The sequence below is a fragment of the Chrysemys picta genome, chromosome 1 (assembly GCF_011386835.1).
Source record: "Chrysemys picta bellii isolate R12L10 chromosome 1, ASM1138683v2, whole genome shotgun sequence".
NCBI lineage: Eukaryota > Metazoa > Chordata > Testudines > Emydidae > Chrysemys > Chrysemys picta.
In genome coordinates, this window is record NC_088791.1 from 39,965,019 (window position 1) to 39,989,592 (window position 24,574).

General features: G+C 40.5%; 1 protein-coding gene across 11 annotated transcripts in view; it reads right to left on the reverse strand.

Annotated features, from left to right (window-relative positions):
• The window catches only part of MAPK11 (mitogen-activated protein kinase 11), a 49,000-nt gene that overhangs the window by 23,084 nt on the left and 1,342 nt on the right, over positions 1 to 24,574 (reverse strand). For 2 of the 11 annotated variants that reach the window (XR_002889494.3, XM_008172838.4), the window contains exons 2-7: positions 16,807 to 16,975; positions 6,421 to 6,550; positions 5,269 to 5,327; positions 3,306 to 3,417; positions 1,879 to 1,908; positions 1,701 to 1,748 (exon numbers count right to left, since the gene is read on the reverse strand). Coding sequence is in view for 7 of the 11 variants with exons in the window: in XM_008172838.4 (XP_008171060.2) it covers positions 1,701 to 1,748; positions 1,879 to 1,908; positions 3,306 to 3,417; positions 5,269 to 5,327; positions 6,421 to 6,550; positions 16,807 to 16,928 (501 nt within the window). In the remaining 4 variants the exon portion in view is untranslated. Of the gene's footprint in view, positions 1 to 1,700; positions 1,749 to 1,878; positions 1,909 to 3,305; positions 3,418 to 5,268; positions 5,328 to 6,420; positions 6,551 to 15,765; positions 16,976 to 24,574 lie in introns of all 11 variants that reach the window. The other 9 variants (XR_010589971.1, XM_065555253.1, XR_010589970.1 and 6 more) reach the window with 6 other exon arrangements.

Genomic DNA, 24,574 nt, shown 5'->3' on the forward strand with positions numbered 1-24,574 from the left:
CCAATTCCAATATAACTTTTTTGAGATGGGGCGACCACATCTGCACACAGTATTCAAGATGTGGGCCATGGATTTATATAGAGGCAACATGATATTTTCTATCCTATTATCTATCCCTTTCTTAATTATTCCCAGCATTCTGTTCACTTTTTTGACTGCCACTGCACACTGAGTGGATGTTTTCAGAGAACTATTCACAATGACTCCAAGATCTCTTTCTTGAGTGGTAACAGCTAATTTAGACCCCATCATTTTATACGTATAGTTGGGATTATGCTTTCCAATGTGCATTACTTTGCATTTATCAACATTGAATTTCATCTGCCTAGGACAAGGAAAGGGCATTTTGCAACAATGTATTTTTAGATTTTTCATTATTGATCATTTCTTGCTCAAATATGTTGATACACTTTTTATTTCCTTTTTGGCTACTCTTTAAAGCACCACCAATTTAGATTTTTCCATAGCAGTTTGGCCTCATACAAGCGAATAAGTAATGAAAATAATGAAAAACGGAATGTAACCCAGCCAAAGAGTAGGTGAGGAGAGAGGAGGTTGGGTGGTGTGTTAATTTTAGAAAAGAAGATCTGAAGTCTCCTTTATCACCCTAGAGTATAAAGAGTAACATGGACTTTTATAAAGAGAATGATCAGGCAAAGACTTCCTATAATCCCTCAAAAATGAGACTCCACATACAGGTATGAAAATATTAAAGGCCAGTCACGATATTTGCTGAGCTTCCTCAACTGCCACTGAGGTGAATAGGGGCGTTAGTCCTCAGGTCCACTGCACTGTACGGGGTGTGTTGTCAACTACTGTGATTTTGTTGCAGGTCTCATGGAATTTGGTGTTTTCTTTAAAATGTCAGAGTAAAGCCGTCATCATATCTCTGCTTTCATTTAAAAAAAAAAAAAAAAAAGAAGAAGTTTGTTCTGACTCTGATGACTATGGAGAAAGTCTTGAAAATGGGAAGGGAGTATACCCTAAAGGCTCAGAAAACTCTAAGCTTTTTGGGGTTGGGGCTGTCTTCCTGTTCTATGTTTATACAGCACTTAGCACAATGGGGTCCTGGTCCACCATTAGGGCTTCTAGGTGCTACGATGATACAAATTATAAACAACCAACAAGAACAACGATAATCCAGAAGGCCAAGAAAACCCAACAAAAAACGATCCACAATTTATTTTAAAAAAAAATCATGATTTTTGGGGCCTGACTCATGATTTTTGAACACCTGGGGTTGGTAATACTGGTGTTTGCTTTACCAAAGTACCCTTTTATATATTTCAGCCAGTTTAATCATTGTTAACTTCCTATAAGTGTATGTCCTGTACATGTAGGGTAGTTGCTGTATGCAGTGCTTCACCTCAACATGTGGGGCCAGATCCTGGAGTCTTGTCACTTGGAGTATCAGCTAAAATTTTGGGCCCATAAGCCCATTTTTTAACCTAAGTGCTTCCTATTCTCAGTTTTTAAATGTTAAGAGGATTTTTATTCACTGTAAACAATTTGCACACGGTACCTGAAATAGTAGTTAATATCTGTATCCTCACAAATATTGTTAATGCAATTTATTTTTTCCTCTGCCAGTATGGCAACAGTAACTAAATACATGGATGTGTACTAACATAAAAATGGCAGTTAAAGTTCTAGTTCCAGAGATATTACAAGAACCTTCATCAAAATAGCATGAATCCTACCCTTAATTCACAGTCTTCATTTACAGCTAGGTTACTGGGTTTCAAGTCCTGTATCAGAACAAACACAGCGTTAGTCATGCACACCTAATAAGGTTAAATTAGTATTGTAACAATATCAAGCCTGACATTGGGCAGTGCACACTGCATTGATTCGTATTCTCTAGCTAACTGAACTCACCCGGTGGATGATTCCAGCTGAGTGAATATACTGTGGAATAAAGATAAGAAAGCAAGATTAGGAAAAAAAAGTGGAAAAAAGGTAACAGTCACTTGTTCTATTCATATTTTTTGTCCCCTATGTTTGGTGGTTTTATAAAGAGTTAGGAATGTTTTCTGATTTAAATCTTATCTGAGCAGCAATCACAAATACTATCAGGCAGGTAGCACAAGTGTCACTGATTTGCTCCTAGTTATAAGTGTTCTCTCTCTCTTTCAAATATGAACACTTCAAGAAAACTAACCATGAAAACTATACTGATATCCTTAGAGCTGTAATACACACCCTTCTATAAAAAGATGATTGACTATATAGTATTTGATAAAAAGACATTCATTTCATACCTCCATTTTGATCATCTGCATCCACATACTGCCTTCCTAAGCAAGTCAATAGATGCATACCCTAGCTACAAGCTAGACTCTTCACACACAAAATACACGGATGTGTAACTGCATTTATATTGAAGAGGGATGGTGGGTTCGCTACAAGCAGATATTCATGTGCTCATTTTAATGGGAGTCCTTGCTTTTCACAACAAACAAGAGGAAAACACTCTTAGGATGCTGATAAGATAAGGTGAAATCCGAGCAAGGACTTTTAAAAAAAGAACAGTTCCATATTTCAGGTACAATTTACCTAACGTTTGAAGAGCAACTGTACTTTGAAAAATGACTGTATAAACGGCACCTTGGGGTTTCATGTTTATTGTCTCTCAGGGTCTCCTTATCAAACTTTGATCAGTTTACAAGTAAAAAGATGCATTTGTTTCTTATAATTTTCAGCTCTGTGAACTTGCCTTGGGATGTGAAAGTCAAGATGGGTTTTTTCCTTCTTGGCATATCAACAAGAGGGCATAATTAGGCCTGCAGGATCTTTATTACTGAGGCCAATATCCAAGAAAGAAATAGCCTGATGTGCCTTTCTTATCCAAGGGTGAGTTTACAGCACTGACAATTAGAAAAATAGACATATATTTTATGTACAAATTGAGCTGATTAGATATGAAATTATTGCGAGTCTATAATCTTGTAATCCCACTATAGCATTTTACGAGTCATAGGCCCCAATCCTGCAAATGCTTACAGAGGTGCTTAACTTTACACACAAGTAGTCCCACTGAAATGAATGGGGCTACTCACGTGTGTGAAGTCTAACTTGTGTGTAAGTATTTGAAGGATTGGGGTCTTGTCTTTAGTTCTGAAAGGAATCTGGGGAGTTGTAAATTTACTATGGTTTATAAAAAGAAATCACCAGAGATGTCATGAGTATTTGTAAGTCTATTCAGCTCTGAAAATGAATTCAAATGTTGCCTTTCCAATGAAATATTCATTATTACAACATTTTGGTTGCTCGGTATAAAATAAATGCCATCATGCAGCATGTACCTTAAGACCTCTAAGTAACTGGTAGATGAGAAACTGTATATGGTCATCTGTTAGCTTCTGGCACTTTACAATATTATTCAAGTCAGCACCCATTAAATTTGTCACAAGATACCTGTAAAAATAAAACAACTTATTTCTGACAAGCAGCAGGTAAATCTAATTTGTTTAATTTAATATTAATTACTCACTCCCGTGAATATTCCTTCCCCATCCATCAATAGGGAGATAAAAATCACCTCCTTCCCGCAAATTAGGAGTTTAATCATTTGCCTTACAGTCCATAAGACATTTAATGTCTTTTTGCCAGACAAGTTTGTACAAAATCAGTAAGTTGGGAAATTTAAGAAAAAAAATATCATAACAATAGCAGTTCATAGCCATAGGTATGTGGTCAGTGTATTCTCACTGCAACTGTAGCAAGACAAACCATGATCATAGAACAAGAGAACTGTTGGCCAGGAAAGACCACACTGAATCTATCTGGGTTCCCATCTGTTCCCACTGAAGTCAAAGGCAAATCTCCCATAAAAAAATCAGGCCTGGTTTTCCTTGTAAGGCTCCTGCTACAACACAGATTCCGTTCAATGAGTAGAGATGGACAAAATTTGAGTCCCTTGGGAAATTCTGATATTTTGAAATTAGTTTTCATCCTAAATTGGAATAAAAAGTCAAAATTCACAGAATAGAAAATTCTGAAAAATTTCCATTTGGAAATATCAGAATGTTTGGTTCCGTTTTTTTGACTGAAACAAAAACATTTTGACATTCCTGAATCAAACGTTTCATTTGGTTTGTCAACCAAGATCGAATTGTTTTGTTTTGACTCTGTTCAACATTGAAATGTGTCCACTTGAATAGCTCAGGTACCTCATACCCTTATTCACATGAGTAATCCCATGAATGGAGCGAGCAAGGGTTATGTGATCAGACCCCAAACACCCAGGCTAATACCTATAACCAACTACATTTTGAAAACAAATATTTGAAAATCAAGTTTTTTATTTATTGGCACTTCAAGTGTTCAAAGCATTCTATCAACTTTAACCAATTAATTTACTGGCTATGCCGTAGATTCTAGATTCTGAGGCTTGGTCTACACTAAACCCCCAAATCGAACTAAGGTACGCAACTTCAGCTACGTGAATAACGTAGCTGAAGTCGACGTACCTTAGTTCGAACTTACCGCGGTCCAGACGCGGCAGGCAGGCTCCCCCGTCGACTCTGCGTACTCCTCGCGGCGAGCAGGATTACCGGAGTCGACGGGGAGCATTTCTGAGTTCGATTTATCGCGTCCAGACAAGACGCGATAAATCGAACCCAGAAGTTCGACTGCCTGCCGCCGAACCAGCGCGTAAGTATAGACAAGCCCTGAGAGTGTAATCCTGGCCCTGTTGACATTAATGGGAGTTTTGCCACTGACTTCAATAAAGTCAGAATTTCACCCACTGTTTCTCCTAAAAGACTGAGGGCCTAATTGTTCTCTCACCTGCTCCTGACTTACACTGGAGTAGTAACTCCACTAAAGTTAATGAAGCTACACCAGTGTAAAACTAATACTAGATGAGAGGAGAATCAGGCCCAGAGATGTCATCACCCACTGCAGAATATTTTCCTGCATTCCTTACATGGCTGACGTCACTCATGCTGGCTAGAATAAACACTCCACATCCAAAACAAGGTTAAGGTGATCAGACCACAAATTTAGTGAGACATACAGAAGATCAAATCACGTGCCAGGTACAGTAATAGAGTCCCTGCAATCTATTAAGTACCATGCCCAAAGGCCTTCGGGCAGAATCCGCTTCCCCTTTTTTTTGAAAAGGGGACCAAAGGCACATTAGTCTCTCAAAGCTCATTTTGGCTGTAGCTAGACTAGAAAACTGTGTATCTGTTTTCCAGCAACATTGAAGCATCTATCTTCATAGCTTACCAATTAGTCACACTGATGTTAAATTTTACTTACACTTCATTAAAATTTTCTATTGAAGTTGCTGGTGTAAAAACATCTAGTAATCCTATAACCTGAAACAGAAAAGGTGATCTCCTTTTTATTTCAGAAATTCATGACATAACACATCATTTATGCTAGCTGTCCTCAGAATCCCTGGAACTATGTATATGAACAACATGATTTCACCCTGAATATTTAACAAAACCAGCATAGTACTGAATGAAGAGGACTGTTTTTTTTGTTTTGTTTTTGCCACTAGAAGAAAAATTATCTCTCAGGGCAAACCAAAATTACATTACTTTATGAAAAAATAGAACAAGACTTCAGATAATCTAAAGTCAAGAAGGAGAAGACCTAATCTTCCATTATAGAACAAGTAGTGTATGATTTCGATTTGCTTCTATTGTACTTAAAGCTAAGTAATGCTTTACATGTTTTCTTGTAACATACTTACTGAAATAATTGTAACCTCCCCTCCAGCACACTTTTCAATCTACTGTATCACCACTTCTCAACTATGAGTATTGAGTAATTTCCTGTCAGAGACTGGATTCATTTTCATTTTAGTTTAAGTCTGGGAAATTAACAGGAATTCCCCAATTCAGCAAGGTACTTAAGCGTCTGCCTAACTTTAAGTAAATTGGTAATCCCATTGAAACTGATGTGACTGGGTTTAAAGTTAGGCACATGCTAAGTACTTTGCTGAATCGGAGCCATAAATCCTAGCAGCTTGCACCCAGGTCAAAGACTAAACTCAGTCTTCAGATAAGTACGTTATATTCCCATTAACTTCAGTGAGAGCTCTATGAGCGTATATGAGAACAGAATCTGGCCTTAATTTCTCAGTAGAATCCCAAACTGACACATGCAGATTTGAGTTTTATTTGGGTTTGATGCTTTACTCTGCCCTTCTCTACTAGGGTAACAACACATTTTCAACAAAAGACACCTCGTTAGTGTCTATTAATACCCATTCATGTCAATGGAAGTCTTCCCATTGGCGTCAATGGATTTAGGATCAATCCCTGAACCAGCAACCGTTTCTTGGAAAGACAGGGATCACATATACTTTTCCAATAATAAGTGTAGGTAAAGTAAATTAAACTTTGGTTTATAAACTTTCATTTATAGAAACAGAATGCAAAGTACAAACTTTTCACTTACATTTTCATGTTTCATGTGCTTAAGCAACCTAAGCTCTCGATAGGTTCTTCTTGCATGAATAAGTGACTGAAAAGGTCTTGAAAGCTTTTTTACTGCCACCTTCTGTCTTGTTTTGGTATCATAAGTTGAACTAAGAGAAAATTTAAAAAAATTAAAAAACATGATCTACCCTGGCATTGCTAGGCAAGGCCTCATGATGTAACAGTCCAAAGTCAACATGAGAAAGTTTGAGTTTATGATTCTATTTCCACCTGCTGTATCACCTGAAAGTGATCTCTGGGAGAGCTATTTGGAGACAACCTCCAATATTCAAAGATAGCTCTCTTGCAATCTTCCTGACAATTACCAACTCCTAATGATATTTTTCATCCCTAGGTACTACCCTGTCCCCATCTGGCATGGAAAATAACCAGAGAATTAGCTTCATTAATTTTGCTTTCCAACTCCTGCCCAAACTCAAGGCGCTCTTAGGGAATATAAGGATTTGAACTCTAGCCCTTAGTGAACAGACTGGAGCCTTTAGTAATTATAGGATGATGCCACACTGTCTAGCAAATATTAATTATGCCTAGCGAGCATTTGCATGGTATACAACGTCTTCATAAATCTACTGACACCAGATTAAAATTTCGAAATAGCCACTGTCAGACTATAAAAGTTGCCTCAGGAACCATTACTAACAAACAAATCACCAGTATAAATGAACATATATGCAATTAAGGCTCCAATCCCACAAACATTTAAGCGTGCACTCAATTTTACACATTTGAGCAACCCACAGTCTTCAGTGGGAGTACTCAGATACATAGAGTTAAGCATGTATGTAACCATTTGAAGGAATAGGGACTTAATTTTCAATACAGTAGTCTATATAACATATAGCAAGCCCCAAACAAATACTGCTCATTATGTTGCGAATGAGGGAAAAATTGGTTTATTTACACTTTATCTTCTGACAATGCATAGGACATTTGAAAACTATTTGTTCGGCTAATCAATAATCAAACTCTACTTCCCCTATTTAATACCATCCCTGCATTTTTACTTTCCCATTAAAATAAATTCAGTTCAGCTAAGAAAACTGAAGTTGCCTACTGAAAGTGTTGAGAACACAATCTGCAGTTGATAGAGACAGCATGAGCATAAAGAGATAATCTTTAACACATTAACTTACAGGAAGCCTTTTACTGAGTAACAAATCTAGTTGAAAATTCAACAACAATCGTATGTGTAAGAGTGAGATGTCAATGGTTAGTAGTAATACTATATATTTTAATGGCTCCCAAAATTGTGCTAAGAGCTCCTGCATAAAGACATAAGTTTTGCCATAAGTAGTTCACAAACTAATGCTCAGTTCCTGTACTCCATGTGGATGGAGCTCCACATTTGCATGGCACCTCACTGAACTGAATGGAGCTCCATGAGGGGCAGAGGTCTACTCATCTGAAGCCCATTGCAGGATCAAGACCTCTTTTCTGACTAGACGCATAAAAGGGGGCAAACAAGACAATGGGGAAAAGTAGAGGAGAAGAACCAGGGCAACATCAGTAAGATTATACAACTGGTTATCTTAGATTACATAGAAACTCAGCAAAGGCCAATGCAAAGCAGGATGGAGCAATGAATTTGTTTTTAATTATAGTTACATTGAAAGAGGAAGTAGACTTAATCAGCAAGTTTTTTGTAGGGATCAGCGAAGAAGTGAGTCAATCATGAGATGAATGAAACAGATAAGTGATTATTTAGTCAGATAGTTTGTAAGCATCACAGAACTGGATCTTAAAAAGGGATTTAAAGTTGGAGAGGGTAGTAGCTCTGTAGATCACTCCAGAAAAGAGACTCCATGAGTAAAGGGAAGAAAGCACAGGCAGTTGCAGGAAAAGGCTGGCATCTCCAGTGAGGAGGAGCAGGCAGAGTGATATGATAAAAGACTTGGCCTGACAAGTAGGGAGGAAGCAGATTTATGCAAGACATGATGGTGATAAGGAGACAATCTGATGTGTTGCTTGAGCAAGCAGAGGGGTTCAGACATGGACTGGTGTGATCAGAAGTACAGGCAAGGAAAGTGATTTTAGTGGCTATGTTTTTCATGACTGGAAAAGGGGATGATGTGGATAGGAGTAAGTCGTAAGAGAAATATGTAGCCAAATACCTCATTAGCATGATGAGGACTAGACCTAAATCCTAGGGTGAAATCCTGACCCCACTGAAGTCAATGAATGAAATATATTGATTTCAATGGGGCCAATATTTCACCCCATGTCTCCTCAGGAATACCTATTCTTCACTTACATTCTAGTCTTTTAAACTTGGCACATTTGTGAGGAAGGAAATGGATACACAGATGGCTTAACGCTTAGTACCGTCTACTGCAGACCACTGCCTAGCAAGTAGCTAACCTTATTTGTACCAATGAATAAACCTCCACTCATACTTTCACTGGCACATGAAAGCCTTGCAGAACCTGGGAGCTCTGTAGAAGGACTTAGGAAGACCCATCATTCTGATAAACATCTTCTCCCCCACTTCAGTTCAAATGTGGGATTCAGTAGCTTGATAAACGCTCAACTTAGATGGATTGCTTTCTACCATTTGAATGAGTCAGAGCTTTCAGATGGTATAAAGCATTGCTTTTTAGCCTTAGCAGTTCTTAAAACAGCAGGGCTTAGACCAGTTTGGAACAGAATGGAGGGAGAAAAAGCAAGTAGCAACCGGAGTTGTGTGACTTTTAAAGTGAAACTGTGCATATAAAATGAATGCCCATGATACTCAGCTGGTTTAAATTGGCACAGCTCCATTACAGCCAGTGGACTGCACCAAGTGATGACCTGGTCCATTATATTTTTGAAGTGTTTTTCTCACTTTGTCTCACCAGCCCCATCATCCATGTTGGATATTAAAACTGAAATTTGTGAAATCTAGTTTCCTTTCCACCATTTATGCTCTTCACTGTTTGAATTTAATTCACCTTGGACAATAAAAATAAACTATTCAATTTTGTTACTGCATATTTTTAGTTTCACTTTCTGGTTCTCAAATGTTAGCAGTATGCCATGGTGTTCAGGCTGCAAACACTGCTGGGAAATATTTCTTTAAATGGGCTTTTTCCCAGAGAAATTCAAAAGCATTAATTTATTGAAAACATTGTTATTGATGTTATTTTTATAAAAGCTATCTCTGGGACCTCTCTTAGCAGTGTCCCTTTCAGATGTGATCTCAGTCAACCCAGAACTCTCAGTGTTTATAAGCATTTATTTGCTACCTGGAAGTGGTCAAGAGATATCAAGCTTGAGCAATAGTGTTGTTTTGGCACTGTTCAAAACCTTCTGCTCAGTGTAATTTTAAATCACTGGTTAATTTAGAGAAACTGTTTCAGTGTTTCAGTACTCTCCTGATATTTAGTGCTTTTCTGAAAGCCCCAGCTGCTTAAATCATGAGATCATTTGAGAATCTGACCTTTTATTTCCTAAAAGAAGTAACTTTCCAGACTTTATGGTTGCAGAGAAAAGCAAGAACACATGAAGCAAGAGTAGCTGAATGCTCAGAAACCAGAAGTCAAATGAAAAGAACGCAAAATATAGTATTTTAAAACAATCTCATGGTTTTCAAACCAATTTCATGATTTTGTAATCCTGACTCATGATTTTGGAATACTTGGGATTGGCAATATAGCTGTTTATAAATAAAAAGTATGGTTTATGTGGTTTATGCTTATGAATTGCATGACATAGTAAAAAATACACCTCTACCCCGATATAACGCGACCCGATATAACATGAATTCGAATACAACGTGGTAAAGCAGTGCTCCGGAGGGGCGAGGCTGCACACTCCAGTGGATCAAAGCAAGTTCGATATAATGCAGTTTCACCTATAACACGGTAAGATATTTTGGCTCCCGGGGACTGCGTTATATCGGGGTAGAGGTGTAATTACATGATCATTTTGAATTCTTGGTTTCTTTCAGTGTGCTCCTGAATCAGTTCAAAAGAAACTAATGATTTTATTTTATATCATTTACTTATATATATTTACCATTCCCAATCATGAAATTTGGTTTTTGTACAGTTGTGATGACTGCTGATTATTTTATTCATGTTATGCCATAAAGGTGAGTGATAATGACAATTTGTTTATTTTTTATAAAAACGAAACTGCTAAATAGAGAAGATATCACAAAGTTTACAAACATCAATGTCTTGGAAAGGACCCAGAAGAGACTCCTCTTAAAGCAGCCACTGTTTACTGAATTCTGGAATGTAGTCTTGGGAAAGAGCACATACGCCATCAATCCAACCACAAGGAAATGTGCCATAAGAGCAATTGGCAGCATGGCAGAATCAGGAGGAAGCTATGTTGCAGTCCCAATGTAAAGAAGCGAGCATTTCCCATTGTCAGCTTTGGATAAGTAGTGCCAACAAACAAAATAAACTAACACAGGGAACTGAAATATTCCCTTCATCTCACCCCCCAAACAAATGCTTTATTATTTTATGGCAGTTCAAGGAAGTTAGTGAATGCAACTTTCAGAGAGCCACATTTACCCTACAAAGCACAGAGTGCTTCTTTGTCTACTAGGAAACACACAATTCTGTACAGGTACATGCGTAAGAATAAATCTATAAAAAATATGAAAGGTAGTGAGACAAAAGGAGAGAGGATGAGTAATGGTCTTCAGCAAAACAACATACTAATCTCATTGCTACAGGAAACAACACTTACTTCACCCTACAAATGGTGATGCGATATATTATGGTTTTGCAATGCAGTATCACGTGGATATTGTTCCTACATACCTTGTGAGCATTACATAAGGTATGTAAGAACTTGTGCTTTGCTTTAACTCTAGCACAACCAGTGTCAATTATTGAAGATGAATTTACAGCTAGCATATGAATGCCAAAGCAGCAAACAGCTATTATATTAACTTACATTGCATATACTGTATTAAACAGATACTAAAATTGCACAGATCTGCTTCCTATGATTTTTCTATTTAGTCATGTCACCTTAGTTTACTAGCAAAGAAACCTAGGTCTTAACTACAAACATTAATCAATGTCAATATAAATCTATTACCAACACAATTTATAAAATAAAAATAATCAGTATACTAACTATACTCAATCATTGGGCTACCGGGGAGATTTAGTTTAATCTTTGTCTTTCAGACCTCCATCCTGCAAATACTTGTGCATATGAGTAACTTTACACACTAAAGACTTTTTTTGCGGGAACGGTTATAGACATTATGACTGAAGTCATTGGGACTAATCACACATGTAAAGTTACTCATGTGTGTAAATGTATGCAGGGTTAGAGCCTTGGAATGATTAGCTCTCTTAGTGCAGGGACCATGTGGTATCTGTCTCTTATACAGCTTTTGAGTAGACTGCCAGTGCTTAAATAATAAAGATCTGTCACTGTTGCAAAGCTAATATACTATTGAAGATCAAGCTGCATTTTATTCCACCTTTCATCAAAAAAGAAAACTGTCAGGTAGCTATAGATTATGGAATACAAAACTATAATTAAAACTGTCAACTTCTAAGCTGCACATAAAATTTACTATTTAAAAATAAAAAGTGCCATCAAGATGCATGCATAAACCCAAGCAAACAATCTCATTTACATTACCAACGTCCTCCTTTTCCCTAAGTCCTCCCATATCTTGTTCGCTTTCTCCATAATGGTCAACATTTTCAGAGGCAGGACTTGGGCTCCTAAGTCACTTTTGAAAATCCCACACTTAGGCCATAAATATAGACTTAGGAGTCTAGAAAATGTTGGTCATCGTGACTAAATTTAGCCCCTGATCTTGCAAAGAGCTACATGCAACCAGGCATTAGATCTTAAAGGTCTTTGGGACAAGGGACCCTGTTTTACTCTATTTGTAAATTGCCATGCTCGTTTTGGCACTGGATAAACAACTAATGACTTTATTAATAGTTACAATGCTGGAAACACAAAGGAAGCTGCTCAATTTCCAAACAGCAGGCTGAATTAATTGTACTCTGCAGAAAAATGTGCTCATTTTTGGTATTTCTCTTTGCTGAAAGCTGTAGTTCTTCAGAGCATCATTTCTATAGTTACTTTTTTCACCAGACCTCCAGAGGGTCCTGCTAGAAGCATAGGCGCCGACTTCCCCTCTTTCCCATGGGTGCTTGACCCTCACCCCTGGCCCTGCCCCCATTCCACCCTTTCCATGAGGCCACTCCCCTGCCCTATGGCTACAACCACTACGGAGCCACCCCTGTTTCAGTGATCCTCCCCTCTCACCCAGATCCTTGCAGCAGTGCAACTTGGTTGTCTCCTTCCCATCCCTGGGAAAAGCACTCAGGCTGTCTAGTATCAGAAGCAGGGAACCAATTCTGTCCCAATCCCCCCACCCCAAGTACCCGCACAGCATTTTTCAAACTCTCCTTTTTTTCTCTTTGTAATCATAGTCCATCTGCTGCTCACCCATGGCTCTCATCACACCCCTGGAGCATCATATCATCCATCATCTCCTTCTCCTCCTCCCTCTTCCTTCCCCTCACTGGCTCCATTTCCACATCCTTGTTACTCTCCCCCTCTACATGCTCCTCTTCATCCCAATCTCCCCGCTCTTCCTACCAGCACAAATCCAGATCCCAAATCCACACCCTCCTCTGCCTTCTCCTCCTTACCTCTGGTGACATTTGCCCCAGCCCTGGCCCTCCCTCTTTACCTCCTACGCTCATCTCTGCCACCACTGCCGCCCTTCTCGTGTCCCCATTTGTAACCTCACGCCCATCCTCCTCCTTCACCTCTGCCCTTCTCTGGAACACGCACTCCATCTCTAAAAAAATTCCCAGCCATCTCCAACCTCTTCATATCTTGCTTCCTCCAGCTCTTGGCTCTCACAGAGACCTGGAGTCCTTCATCTTATAGAGGCCTCTTCTTCTCCCACTCCCCACCGTGAATCAGCCCAAGTTGGGGGTGTTGGACTTCTCCTCTGCCTCTCCTGCTGCTTCCCACCTCTCCCTTCTTCCCTGTCCCATCCTTTCTCCTCTTTTGACCAGCACTGCATCCAACTCTTCTCTGCCTCTCAATGTTGCTGTCACCTACTGCCCACCAACTCCTCCCCATCAGCCTTCCTCTCTTTGACTCTTGGCTTTCTCTGTCTTCCACCACTCAGTCGTCTTTTGTTCAACATCTTCATTAATGATCTGGATGATGGGATGGATTGCACCCTCAGCAAGTTTGCGGATGACACTAAGCTAGGGGGAGAGCTAGATATGCTGGAGGGTAGAGATAGGGTCCAGAGTGACCTAGACAAATTGGAGGATTGGGCCAAAAGAAATCTGATGAGGTTCAACAAGGACAACTTAGGAAGGAAGAATCCCATGCACCGCTACAGGCTGGGGACCGACTGGCTAAGCAGCAGTTCTGCAGAAAAGGACCTGGGGATTACAGTGGATGAGAAGCTGGATATGAGTCAGCAGTGCCCTTGTTGCCAAGACGGCTAACAGCATATTGGGCTGCATTAGTAGGAGCATTGCCAGCAGATCGAGGGAAGTGATTATTCCCCTCTATTTGGCACTGGTGAGGCCACATCTGGAGTATTGTGTCCAATTTTGTGCCCCCACTACAGAAAGGATGTGGACAAATTGGAGAGAGTCTAGTGGAGGACAACGAAAATGATGAGGGGGCTGGGGCACATGACTTATGAGGAAAGGCTCAGGGAACTGGTCTTATTTAGTCTGCAGAAGAGAAAAGAGTGAGGGGGGATTTGATAGTGGCCATCAACTGAAGGGGGGCTCCAAAGAGGATGAGTTAGGCTGCTCTCAGTGGTGGCAGATGACAGAACAAGGAGCAATTGTCTCAAGTTGCAGTGGGGGAGATCTAGGTTGGATATTAGGAAAAACTATTTCACTAGGAGATGGTGAAGCACTGGAATGGGTTACCTAGGGAGGTGATGGAATCTCCTTCCTTGGAGGTTTTTAAGGCCCGGCTTGACAAAGCCCTGCCTGTGATGATTTAGTTGGGGTTGGTCCTGTTTTTAGCAGGGGGTTGGACTAGATGACCTCCTGAGGTCTCTTCCAAACCTAATCTTCTATGATTCTATACTCATCCCTTGTGACTTGAAGTTTCATGCAGATGACCCATGCGACCCCTTAGCTGCATGTTTCCTTGCCCTCACCTCTTCATTTGACCTGCAGCCCCTGTTGAACTCAGTCTGTTGCCACTCACCAAAAGGGCATTCACTGGACTTGGTCTTCACCAAGCACTGCTCTCTCTCTGATCTTTCCCCCTTTCCAGCCATCACCTGGTCTCTTTCAGCATCACCCATCAGTGCCCCTTCCCTCCCCCAACACTGTCACTTGACCATTCCATGACTTCCAATTCATCTGCATTGATGACTTCTCATCTGTTCTCTCTTGCCTGCCCTCTCTTTCCCTTTCTTCCATTGATATGGTTGTTGATTCTCTCAATTCTTCACTCCATCTTTGACTCTTTTGCTTTTCTTTCCCATCACAAGCTTTGCCCTACCAACCCATAGCCCTGGCTTGCCCCCAACATCTGCTTCCTATGTTTCAGCTCTTGTGCTGCAGGGCATCTCTGGTGGAAATGCTACATCCAGGCTGACTTCCTCCACTATGAATTTGTTCTCACCTCTTTCTGTTCTACCATATTCCTAGCTGCTTAATTGAATCCGATAGTCACAATCCCAGCCACCATAATTGCCACCTTTGACTGGGTCCTCAAACCATCTCTCATGCGCCTCCACTTTTCTCTCTGCACAGGGTCTTACCAATTTCTTCCAAGAGAAAACTGACAAATACAATATGACTTTCTCTCAACACACCTTGCCTTCCTTTCCCCCCACTACAAATTGCTCTTTTTCTATGGAGCAGATGCGGAAGTTCTCACCTGCCATCCTTTTCTGACCGCTCCACTTGCCCCAGAGATCCCATCCAATTTCCTGATCTCCCTTGCACCCACTTTCATCCTCTTCCTTATTCTTCTCCTTCACCACTCATTCTCCCCTGACTCTTTCCCCTCACATACAAGCCTCTCTCATCTTAAAAGTTGTCTTAGTCTCTCCCATAAAAAAAAAAAAAACCACACCAACAAACCTACTCTTGACCCATTTGCCTCTCCAACTACCACCCCACGTCCCTTCTCCCTTTAATTTCTAAGCTCTTTAAATATGCTGTTTGCAGTCACTGTCTGGAGTTCCTCTCCTTGAATTCCATCCTAGACAGCCTCCAATCCGACTTCCAAACCCTTCCTTTCCACTGAAACTACTCTCACCAGCCACCACTGACTTCTTCCTAGCCTAAGCTCAATGCCAGTACTCCATCCTCATCCTGTCAGCTACCTTTGCAACAGTTGATCATACTCTTCTTTTTGAAATCTTGTCCTCCCTTGGCTTCTGTTTTTTGGATCTCTCCGGGTTCACCTCTTACTTCTTTAATCATTCCAGCATGTCCTTCAGAGGATCCTTCTCATCCCCTTTCCAACTTTCTGTTGGGGATCCAAAGGACTCCATCCTTTTACCTCTTTACTCCAGACCTGTCTCCTTCTGTCCAAACTAAAATCTCAGCCTCTCTCTCTGACCTCTCCTTGTGGCTGTCTAACCATCAGTTCAAGCTCAATGAGGCAAAAACAGAGCTTTTAATCTCTTCCTGTCCACTTCAGCCCTCCATGCCACCTCCTTTCTTGATCACTGTGGACACCACCATCCTGCCAGTCACTCAGGTCCATAACCTGAGCATCTTCTTTGACTCAGACTGTTCTCTAGATCCTCAAACTCAGGCCATGTCTATGTCTTGTTAATTCTGTCTGCCTCTCTAAGATACATTCTTTCTGATCCATCCACATAGCTAGCACTCTCCTCCAGGTTCTCAGCATCTCACATCTTGATTACTGCAATATCATTTTCTCTAGCACTGACAAATGTAATCTTGCCCCATTCATATCCATTTGTAATACTGCTGCAAAGATCATTTTTCTAGCCTATAGCTTAACCATGAAACAGCTTTCTTTGCATCCCTCTGTTGGCTCTCCTTTCTCTAAAGCATCTGTCATAAGCCACTTGTCTTCACTTGCAGGCCCTTCACAACTTATTCCCACCCTATTTATCGTCTCTTATTAGCTACTGAGATGCTGACTTCCACCTCTGATCAACACACGATGCCAACCTCCACGGCCCACTTGTTACATTTTCAAACAAGCAACTTCATATTTTCTTCCATGCTGCCCCACATGCTTGGGAAGAGCTCTCGGTAAACATCTGAATAACTAATGCATTATCTTTCTTCAAACCTCTCCTTGTAATTCTCCTTTGTCATGATGTCTACAAAAAACATGACAACAGTTAGGATGCGGGTGTGCTGTGACCACCACCCATCATGCTGACCACCATAGTCTCATTGTTTCCTTGTGCACCCTGTAAGTCCGTATCCATCCGCTGTCTTGTCCCATATTTAGATTCCATGCTCTTTCAGGCAGGGACCATCTTTTTGTTCTGATTTTGCACATTGTCTTGCACGGTGGGGTCCTGGCTCATGACTAGGGGCTCCCAGGCTCTGTGGTAACAGAAATGAACAACAACAAACAACAACAGCAGCTATAATTCAAGGTCCCCAAGCAATCAGAATCCTGCTGTGCTAGTGTCAAGATTCACCATGAAATGGGGGACACTGAATGAGAGCAGGAGAGATTGCATCAAAAACCCAAAATGGCAGAGCTGTCAAAGACTCCGCTCAGTTCATTTTTCATCAGATCAGGATTGTCGCTCAATTTCTACCAGGAAAAAGAAATGCAAACTCAAGGGAACAAGTTAGTCTCAAGCCTGTCTCCTGGCAGGAGTCCTTTCATTTTCTCTACAAAATGTGTTAGAAAAAAACCCAAATCTTCAGTAGTAAGTGTCCCATTGCAGCCAAAAACAGAGGTTTTTTGTATTTCCTTTGCCAGCCTTGCTTTGAAATCAGTCTACAACTCCTATAAATAAGATCCATATCTTGCAATTCACTACAAAGCTTTGAATAGTCATCTTCAGTGAGAATCATTATCCTCTTTAAAACACAGACCTCATTAGAACCAACGTAGACATCAGCAGAACCATACATAGGTCCAAGTTTAGCCTTGATGTAAGCGGTGCCCCTCCAATGAAGACAATGGAGCTAACCCTCACCAGGGCTGAATGTAGGCCCAAATCCTGCAAAGGGATCCCAATGAGTGCACCTTTCAGACTGTACAAAGCCCACTTCAGTAAACTACCTCTGCAAGGCCCACTGGTGCAGATCTGATTTCACAATCAGAGCCTTCACCCTTGCAGACCCTTCAAGACTTTGGCTCTCAAATATATCTATATACAAAAAGTGTATGTATTACTCTGAAGTATGATCGTTTCTGTATTCTTTTAGCATTCAAATAAGCAGGCACTTTTACAAATGACACAAATTACAGTGGTGATGTTTTACTTAAAGTTGAAAGTATACATTTAGTGTTATTGTAATTAATGCTGTATTAATATTTCCATTAGAAATAGATATTTGTGGTGGCTTAAAACTGCCATAAAAAGGTGCTGTGGGCTAAAAGTCCTCAAATAAGATCGTAGCTCAGGAGTGATTCTATTTTTAGCCGAAGGTGATTTACAGTCTAACAATTTAGTATAATTTTTAAAAATACCAACAACCTCCCCGGCTCCTCCCCAAACACTACTTAATGGTCTCCGAAGCGGTTTTGGTGCTCTTAACACTAAGACAATTTATGAAATGAGTTTAGTAAGCAATTACTTTATAATTTAGGCCCCAGTCATGCAGTTCACTGCACCCCCAAGCTGATTTTCAAACCAGCAGAATCACAGGATCAGGATCTTAAACTTTAGAAGTTAGGAACCTTAATCCTATTGCTTCACCTTCCCTTTCAATGCCTCAAAACAAAGTAAGACCAAATTCAGGAAAGGATCTCTTTTCAGGATAGTATGTAAGCTTAACTTTAAGAAGATGCTTACATTTCATTACAGTCAATCAGACTTAAGCATGTGCGTAAGTGCTTTTCTGAATAAGGGCATATTTTATTATAGTCTGTGGAGAATGAATTATGTGTATTTTTTAAAACTAAATATATGCACCTCAGTTTACCTGTGTGGTATTATCCTGCCTAAATATGTGGAGTTAAATCAACGGAGGCTGGAAGAAGGAACCCAACAGGAAATGAAACAATGGCTAAAATAAGGTGCTATCATAAAGAATATCAAGAGTCCGTGAGGAAACAACAGGAAAGCTATTGATTGGGGAATAACTGCCTGGCTCCAGCTAGTCTGGCAAGGTGTACTTTTCCCAGGTCTGCACCTAGGAGCCAAAGGAGAAGCTAAAACTTTAAACATGCTGACCTAAAAGAGCAAGGTGGGAGAAGAGGGGTGGTCAGCATGCTGACAGGGAGACCCACTAGGGGAGACAGTCATAAAGAGCATGCTGCAGAAGGCAGTCTGTGCCTCTCCCAGACAGAGATGGGGTTAACTGGGCAGAGGAGAGCTTACAAAAGCTGGCAAGGAAAGATTAAGATATAGGTATGGGGAACTATGCATATAGACTTTGTCACTTTTACCATTTGTTCTGCATGCTGTGTATCTTTGGGTGAATAAATAATGCTTTATTGTGAAGAAGCTGTTTTTGAGTCACTTTAATCAGCAGCTGTCACAGGCTCCTGGAGGAAAAGTTTTACAGGTGGCAAACTCAATTGGACCTGCTGGGTTAACAAGGTTGGGAAACAGGGTAGGGGGTGCAACCCAGACATCAAGTCTAAAGGCCTGTCTGCACTGCACTCCATCCACTAGTGTCAGCGTGCAGTGCATGGGTACATGCCACAGCAAAGAGCCAGCTGTATCCACACTGTGTGTGCAGCTACCCACGGCAATGAAAGTCTCTGGAGCCGTCAGAACCTTTTCCCGCTGCCTCCCAGTGGTGGGGTGTACCTGGCCTTTGCGGCTCCCTACAGGAGGCCCCACAGTCCTACTACATCCCATGCTAGGCAGCAGCAATGTGGGAGAAACAGCAGTGAAGGTGGATTCTCCAGGCCTGCCTAGAGAGGCCTTTCTGGAGCAGCCACTTTGGAAACCACAGAAACCTGATTCTCCAAGGCTTAGAGGGGCTAGCAACAGCCAATCTGGGCCTGACTGGCCCAGATAGAAGGAGCTACCTGGTCTTAGCAGGTCAGTTCCTGGCTGGGAACAGAGGAGTGAAGAAGGGGGCTGCTCGCTGGGCAAAGGAGCCTAACAATCAGACAGACTTTATGGCTGAACTTACTTAGCTGGGATTGCAGAGAGAGATGCTGGCCCTGATATAGGGCTGGAGATAAAAGGGGCCCAGGAAAATAGCAGCAAAGGATTGAAGTCAGTAGTACATGGCTGCTGTGTACAGGGTCCCTGGGCTGGAACCCAGAGTAGTGGGTGGGCCCAGAATCCCATACCAGACACAAGTAAAGTAGTGTAAGCCCCCAGAAGGAGACAGGGCTTATTTGGGAGCCCACACAATGGGCTGAATTTAAAGGGGCCAGAGCTGGTGCTGAAGATCCTATTGAGGGCAAATAGACTGTTTATTTATTGGACTCTTTAGTACTCCAGAAGGGTTTCATTGGGACTTTGTGACTTGGCCAGAGATTGGCCGGCAGCCTGCATGAGGCGCCATGGGTGAGAACTGACTGTGGTACCACACCCAGCCACTTGGAAGCACTCAAGAAGTGAATGCCCCTTTACTCTCCAGTTGCCAGAACTTTTCCTTGCTGCTGGAGCCTTTCCCTATGTGATGAGGAAGGCTCTGGCAGCAGGGGAGGCAGTGGGATATCACTCTGCTAAATATAGCCGTGTAGATGGGGCAGGCATGGCTTGGGCATGTAGACAATCATGTAGCGTACATACCCTAGGGATTCAGGTGTGATTTTTACCCTACTCACCTAAGCAGCATCTTACCAGCTACACTGGTATTTAGCCCTGTGCTAGGGGGTGCATATAGAGTACATATACTACATACAGCCCTAGCACAAGTATAAATAGCAGTGTAGATAACAAGGCACTGCTTTGGTGCCTCGAATAAAGACATGCCTGAATCCTGTGGGTATGTACCCTGCCAGGCTCTCTACTCACCCAAGCAGTGCCTTCCCATCCACAATGCTATTTTTAACAGTGTATTGGCCCACTGCCACAGGGAAAAGCCCTGGCAGTGAGGAAAGGTTCCGGCAACTCCTGCTAACAAGCCTTTTCCCGCTGCTTCTCCTTGCAAGAACCTTTCACCGCCATGTGTAGCTATACAGCCTGCGTAGATGCAGCCAACTTTTTTCTGCTGTGTCTAGCTACATGTTGCCACAAGAGGTATGCAGTATAGATGTAGCCCAAGAATGTTTGGACCATTGGGTTCTATCCTTGAGAAAGGTGAGGGGAGCCAGGCCAGTCAGTTGAGAAGTGCACTCAAATGGGATAAAAAGGATTGAAAACAAAGCTTGCCCTGTAATCATGACATAGTCCAATTTTATTTTATTCTTCCTAGAAACAAGATGCACTTCAGTATACTTCTTTCCCATCCAAGTAGGCAGATTTTACAAAATGCCCTTTTGAACACTGGGGAGGGGAGGCTACAAAGTTAATAGAAAAAGTGTAGTTTAAATCGAAAATGGTTTTAAAACTCATTGAGTAGGGATGAAATCTTGGCCCCATTGAAGTCAGTGGAAGTTTTGCCACTGAGAAGTTAGGATTTAACCCTAGATGTTTAATATGTATGCATTTCTTCAAGAAAGGGATCTGTACTGAGGATGCTAAAATGCATGATATTGGTGTCACAGTTACTCTAATTTATTTTTATTATGTCAGGAGTAATTATAGTTAAAGGTTGCATAATAGTTTCTATTTTAATCTCTTGTTATCTGTCACGTACAGCTTCCTGAAATATTCACTTTCTGGGCTGATAGGTTTATGCTTAGTCTCTGCACAAAGAAATTTTGGGGGTAAGTGTAAAAGTAAAATATTTCAGTGGGTTTTTTTTATTATTTTTATATATTCAAAAACAAGTTTTCCATTATATAAAAATCCTTGCAACTTTTTAGAAATGCAAACAAACCCAACTCTCTATGATAAATGTTTGGGCCTTGAAAGTGGATATTTGGCATCATGTAAATAGCCCTAAGTGAGAAGAAATTTCGTGGAGTATTACAGTGAAATTTGTTTTTTATTTGAGTAAGGTATGACCCTTTGAAGTTTATGGGACCTGCATACACCATATCTTATTTGTTTGTTTTTGTGCTACGCTTAAAGGACCTGATCCTGCACCTATCAAAGTTGATGATAGAACATCCACTGACTTCAATGGGTGAAGGCTAAAATGCAAAGTTCTCAGCTAAGGAAGACTGTGCAGCCTACATCTACAGAATTAATTGATGAAAATATAGTGTAGGGGCACAGTGCCTGAGGCGAGGACTCCACAGAAGTTCTTTGTGCAGTGCCTGTGGGCTCTGAATTCCAATGGGGTACTAGGCAGGGCTGCTATATGCTTTGTAAAGTTTCCAGGAATGAGCCCCACTCTGATGCACCTTCAGTGTGAGGAGGCTAATCTCTGTGGGTCAGAGATTTTTGCATCTGGTACAACATCAAAGTACTTTGCCAGCATTTAAATAAATACTTAGCGAAAGGGGCTGCAAAACATTTGTTTTATATCAAAATCATTTTGAGCTATAGAACCACAAAAACACCTGATCTCTCCCCCCTTTATTTCTAACTCTACTTTAAAAACGTAGATGCAGTCATACAAAAATTAATTTTAAAAATGTCACTCCAAGGCTGAGAGTGATAGAATCTGATAGAATCTTCACTAGCATGATTTAGCCCAACATATTGAATGCAACAATTACAACATTTTTTTTTACCCAAAAGTCCCTCAGATGCAAGTAACAAGTTACATTAAAAGGGGAAGATTTGCAGGAAACAGTTACCCTGAATCAGAAAGGAGGGGAACATCTTACTACGAATAAAGATTTGTTCCAGTACTGCTAAGAAACATATGATTCTATTAAAAACTTTGATCCTATTTCAAAGCCAGTGTTTGGATTTCAAGACTATGGCTTTGATTCAGCAAAGCAGTTAGGCATGTGCTTAAATGCAGTTGATTTCAACAAGACTTAAGCATGGTTTAAGTACTTTGCTGCATAGGGTTGGGATTAGTCATATATGGGGCAGAATACATTAGTCAAGAGATGACCAGTTCTCCTGGGTGAGACATATGCTGGTTATCAACATATCACTGATTCCACTGTGGAAAACATTCAAAATATCAATGGATATTAAAATAATTAATGGGGGGGGGGGGGGGAGGATGAGAGAAGTAGAAGAAATTGTAAATTCTACCACAGCTGAAAACAAGCCAGCTGTGCAGCATGTGAAACACCACATGTTTCGATTTCCTTTATTATGATTGAAAAGTTTTTGGCATTACACTACAGATTTTTCTTAGAAATATTTGAGCTTAAGGAAAAAGGACAGACCAATCAGGTGCAATTAGAAAACTAAGAGGCTTGTTTTCCAACTGCACACATAACATATTTCAGAGTAGCAGCCGTGTTAGTCTGTATCCGCAAAAAGAAGAACAGGAGTACTTGTGGCACCTTAGAGACTAACAAATTTATTAGAGCATAAGCTTATGCTCTAATAAATTTGTTAGTCTCTAAGGTGCCACAAGTACTCCTGTTCTTCTTTTTACACATAACATAGTTCTCAAACTAACAGAAAAAACATGAATCCTCAAATTAAGAGCTATGGTTTAAACTATGGTTTAAATAGCTTAGGAACAGAGATAGTCACAGAATTGTGCCCTTAGTTGGAAGGAAATGTATGAATGATCACACAGATTTTGTAGAAAAAGGAAAAACCTGAAATCTAGTCAATTCTAGAAAATGAGTTAAGAGAACTTCCAGGTACACCATCTGCCCTAAGATCCCCTGCAAATCATTGTGGGGGAGGGGGATAGGGGGTTAAATCACATTTTCCTATTTTAAAAATGTTTCTCTCTCCCCTGTTGTGTGAAAGACCCAAAACAAAAACATCCTTAGGAAACTGACAATACAGGGAAAGAGTGAAACTGACTATTCAGAAGGTTTTGTCAAATGCACAACACAAATCAATTGGAAACAAAATTGAGAACTTTTTTTTTCATTAGTGTCTTTGATTATAGTCATGATAGGGGTTTCGTTGTAAATAGTAGGTAAAATAATTCAGATAGAGGTATGGTTTTTAAACTGATGGTGACTTTTTAAAGAGTTAACAGTTCTGAAAATGATTCAAAGTTTCTACAAATATAGTTAAATATGAATCAAATAGGAAAATAGTTTGATCCTGCAGGACTGGAAGCACAAAGTAAATGAATTCTGATAACTGAGCAATTATTCAAAACAGAAGTGTTTAATGGAAAGGACACATCATGGATCCCTGCACAATATTAATAGTCTACAGTCTTTGGGTCTCATTCTGCCCTGACTTACAATTTGACTGAAGTCAGTGGGCAAAATTCTGTTCTCATTTACACCGGTGTTGATCCAGAGTAACTCTACTAACTTCACTGATTTACATGGCGTATCCAAGAACTGAATTTGGCCAAATGAGGCTGTATGGGATATAAGTCAGAGCAGAATTTGACGCCATGTGCTTCTCCATATATCCTACAGCTCACCTCAAATAATGTTTACCACTATATCATTCTACTTATTTCTTTGTTCTCCATTCCTGTGCTGGCACTCTGATTAACCTGTTTGCCAGGAATCACGTAACTCATAGACACGAGGTATTATTTCAGACACAAATATGGAGCAAGTGAGTTGCAGGCAAGACAATGGGTCACACGTAACCCTAAAACAGGCATGACAGAATGCAATGAAGCTTCTCATAACATTAACAAGGAGAACTTCGCTATTCGTGCAAAAATTGCTCAGCACTAACACTTTGACTCTTCTCTGCCTGACTCTAGCCAGTTTTATTTCTGATTCACAGAGACAATGACTCTGCAAGATTCCTGGTAGTGTTGCAAAGTGCACATAAAATGAAGGCTTCCTCCTTGATAGATGGATTGACTCTGTAAACAAACTCCTCATTGTCTCCCTACACCTAGAAACAGGTTTAAATGAGCCTGGAAGTATTTTTAGGTGAA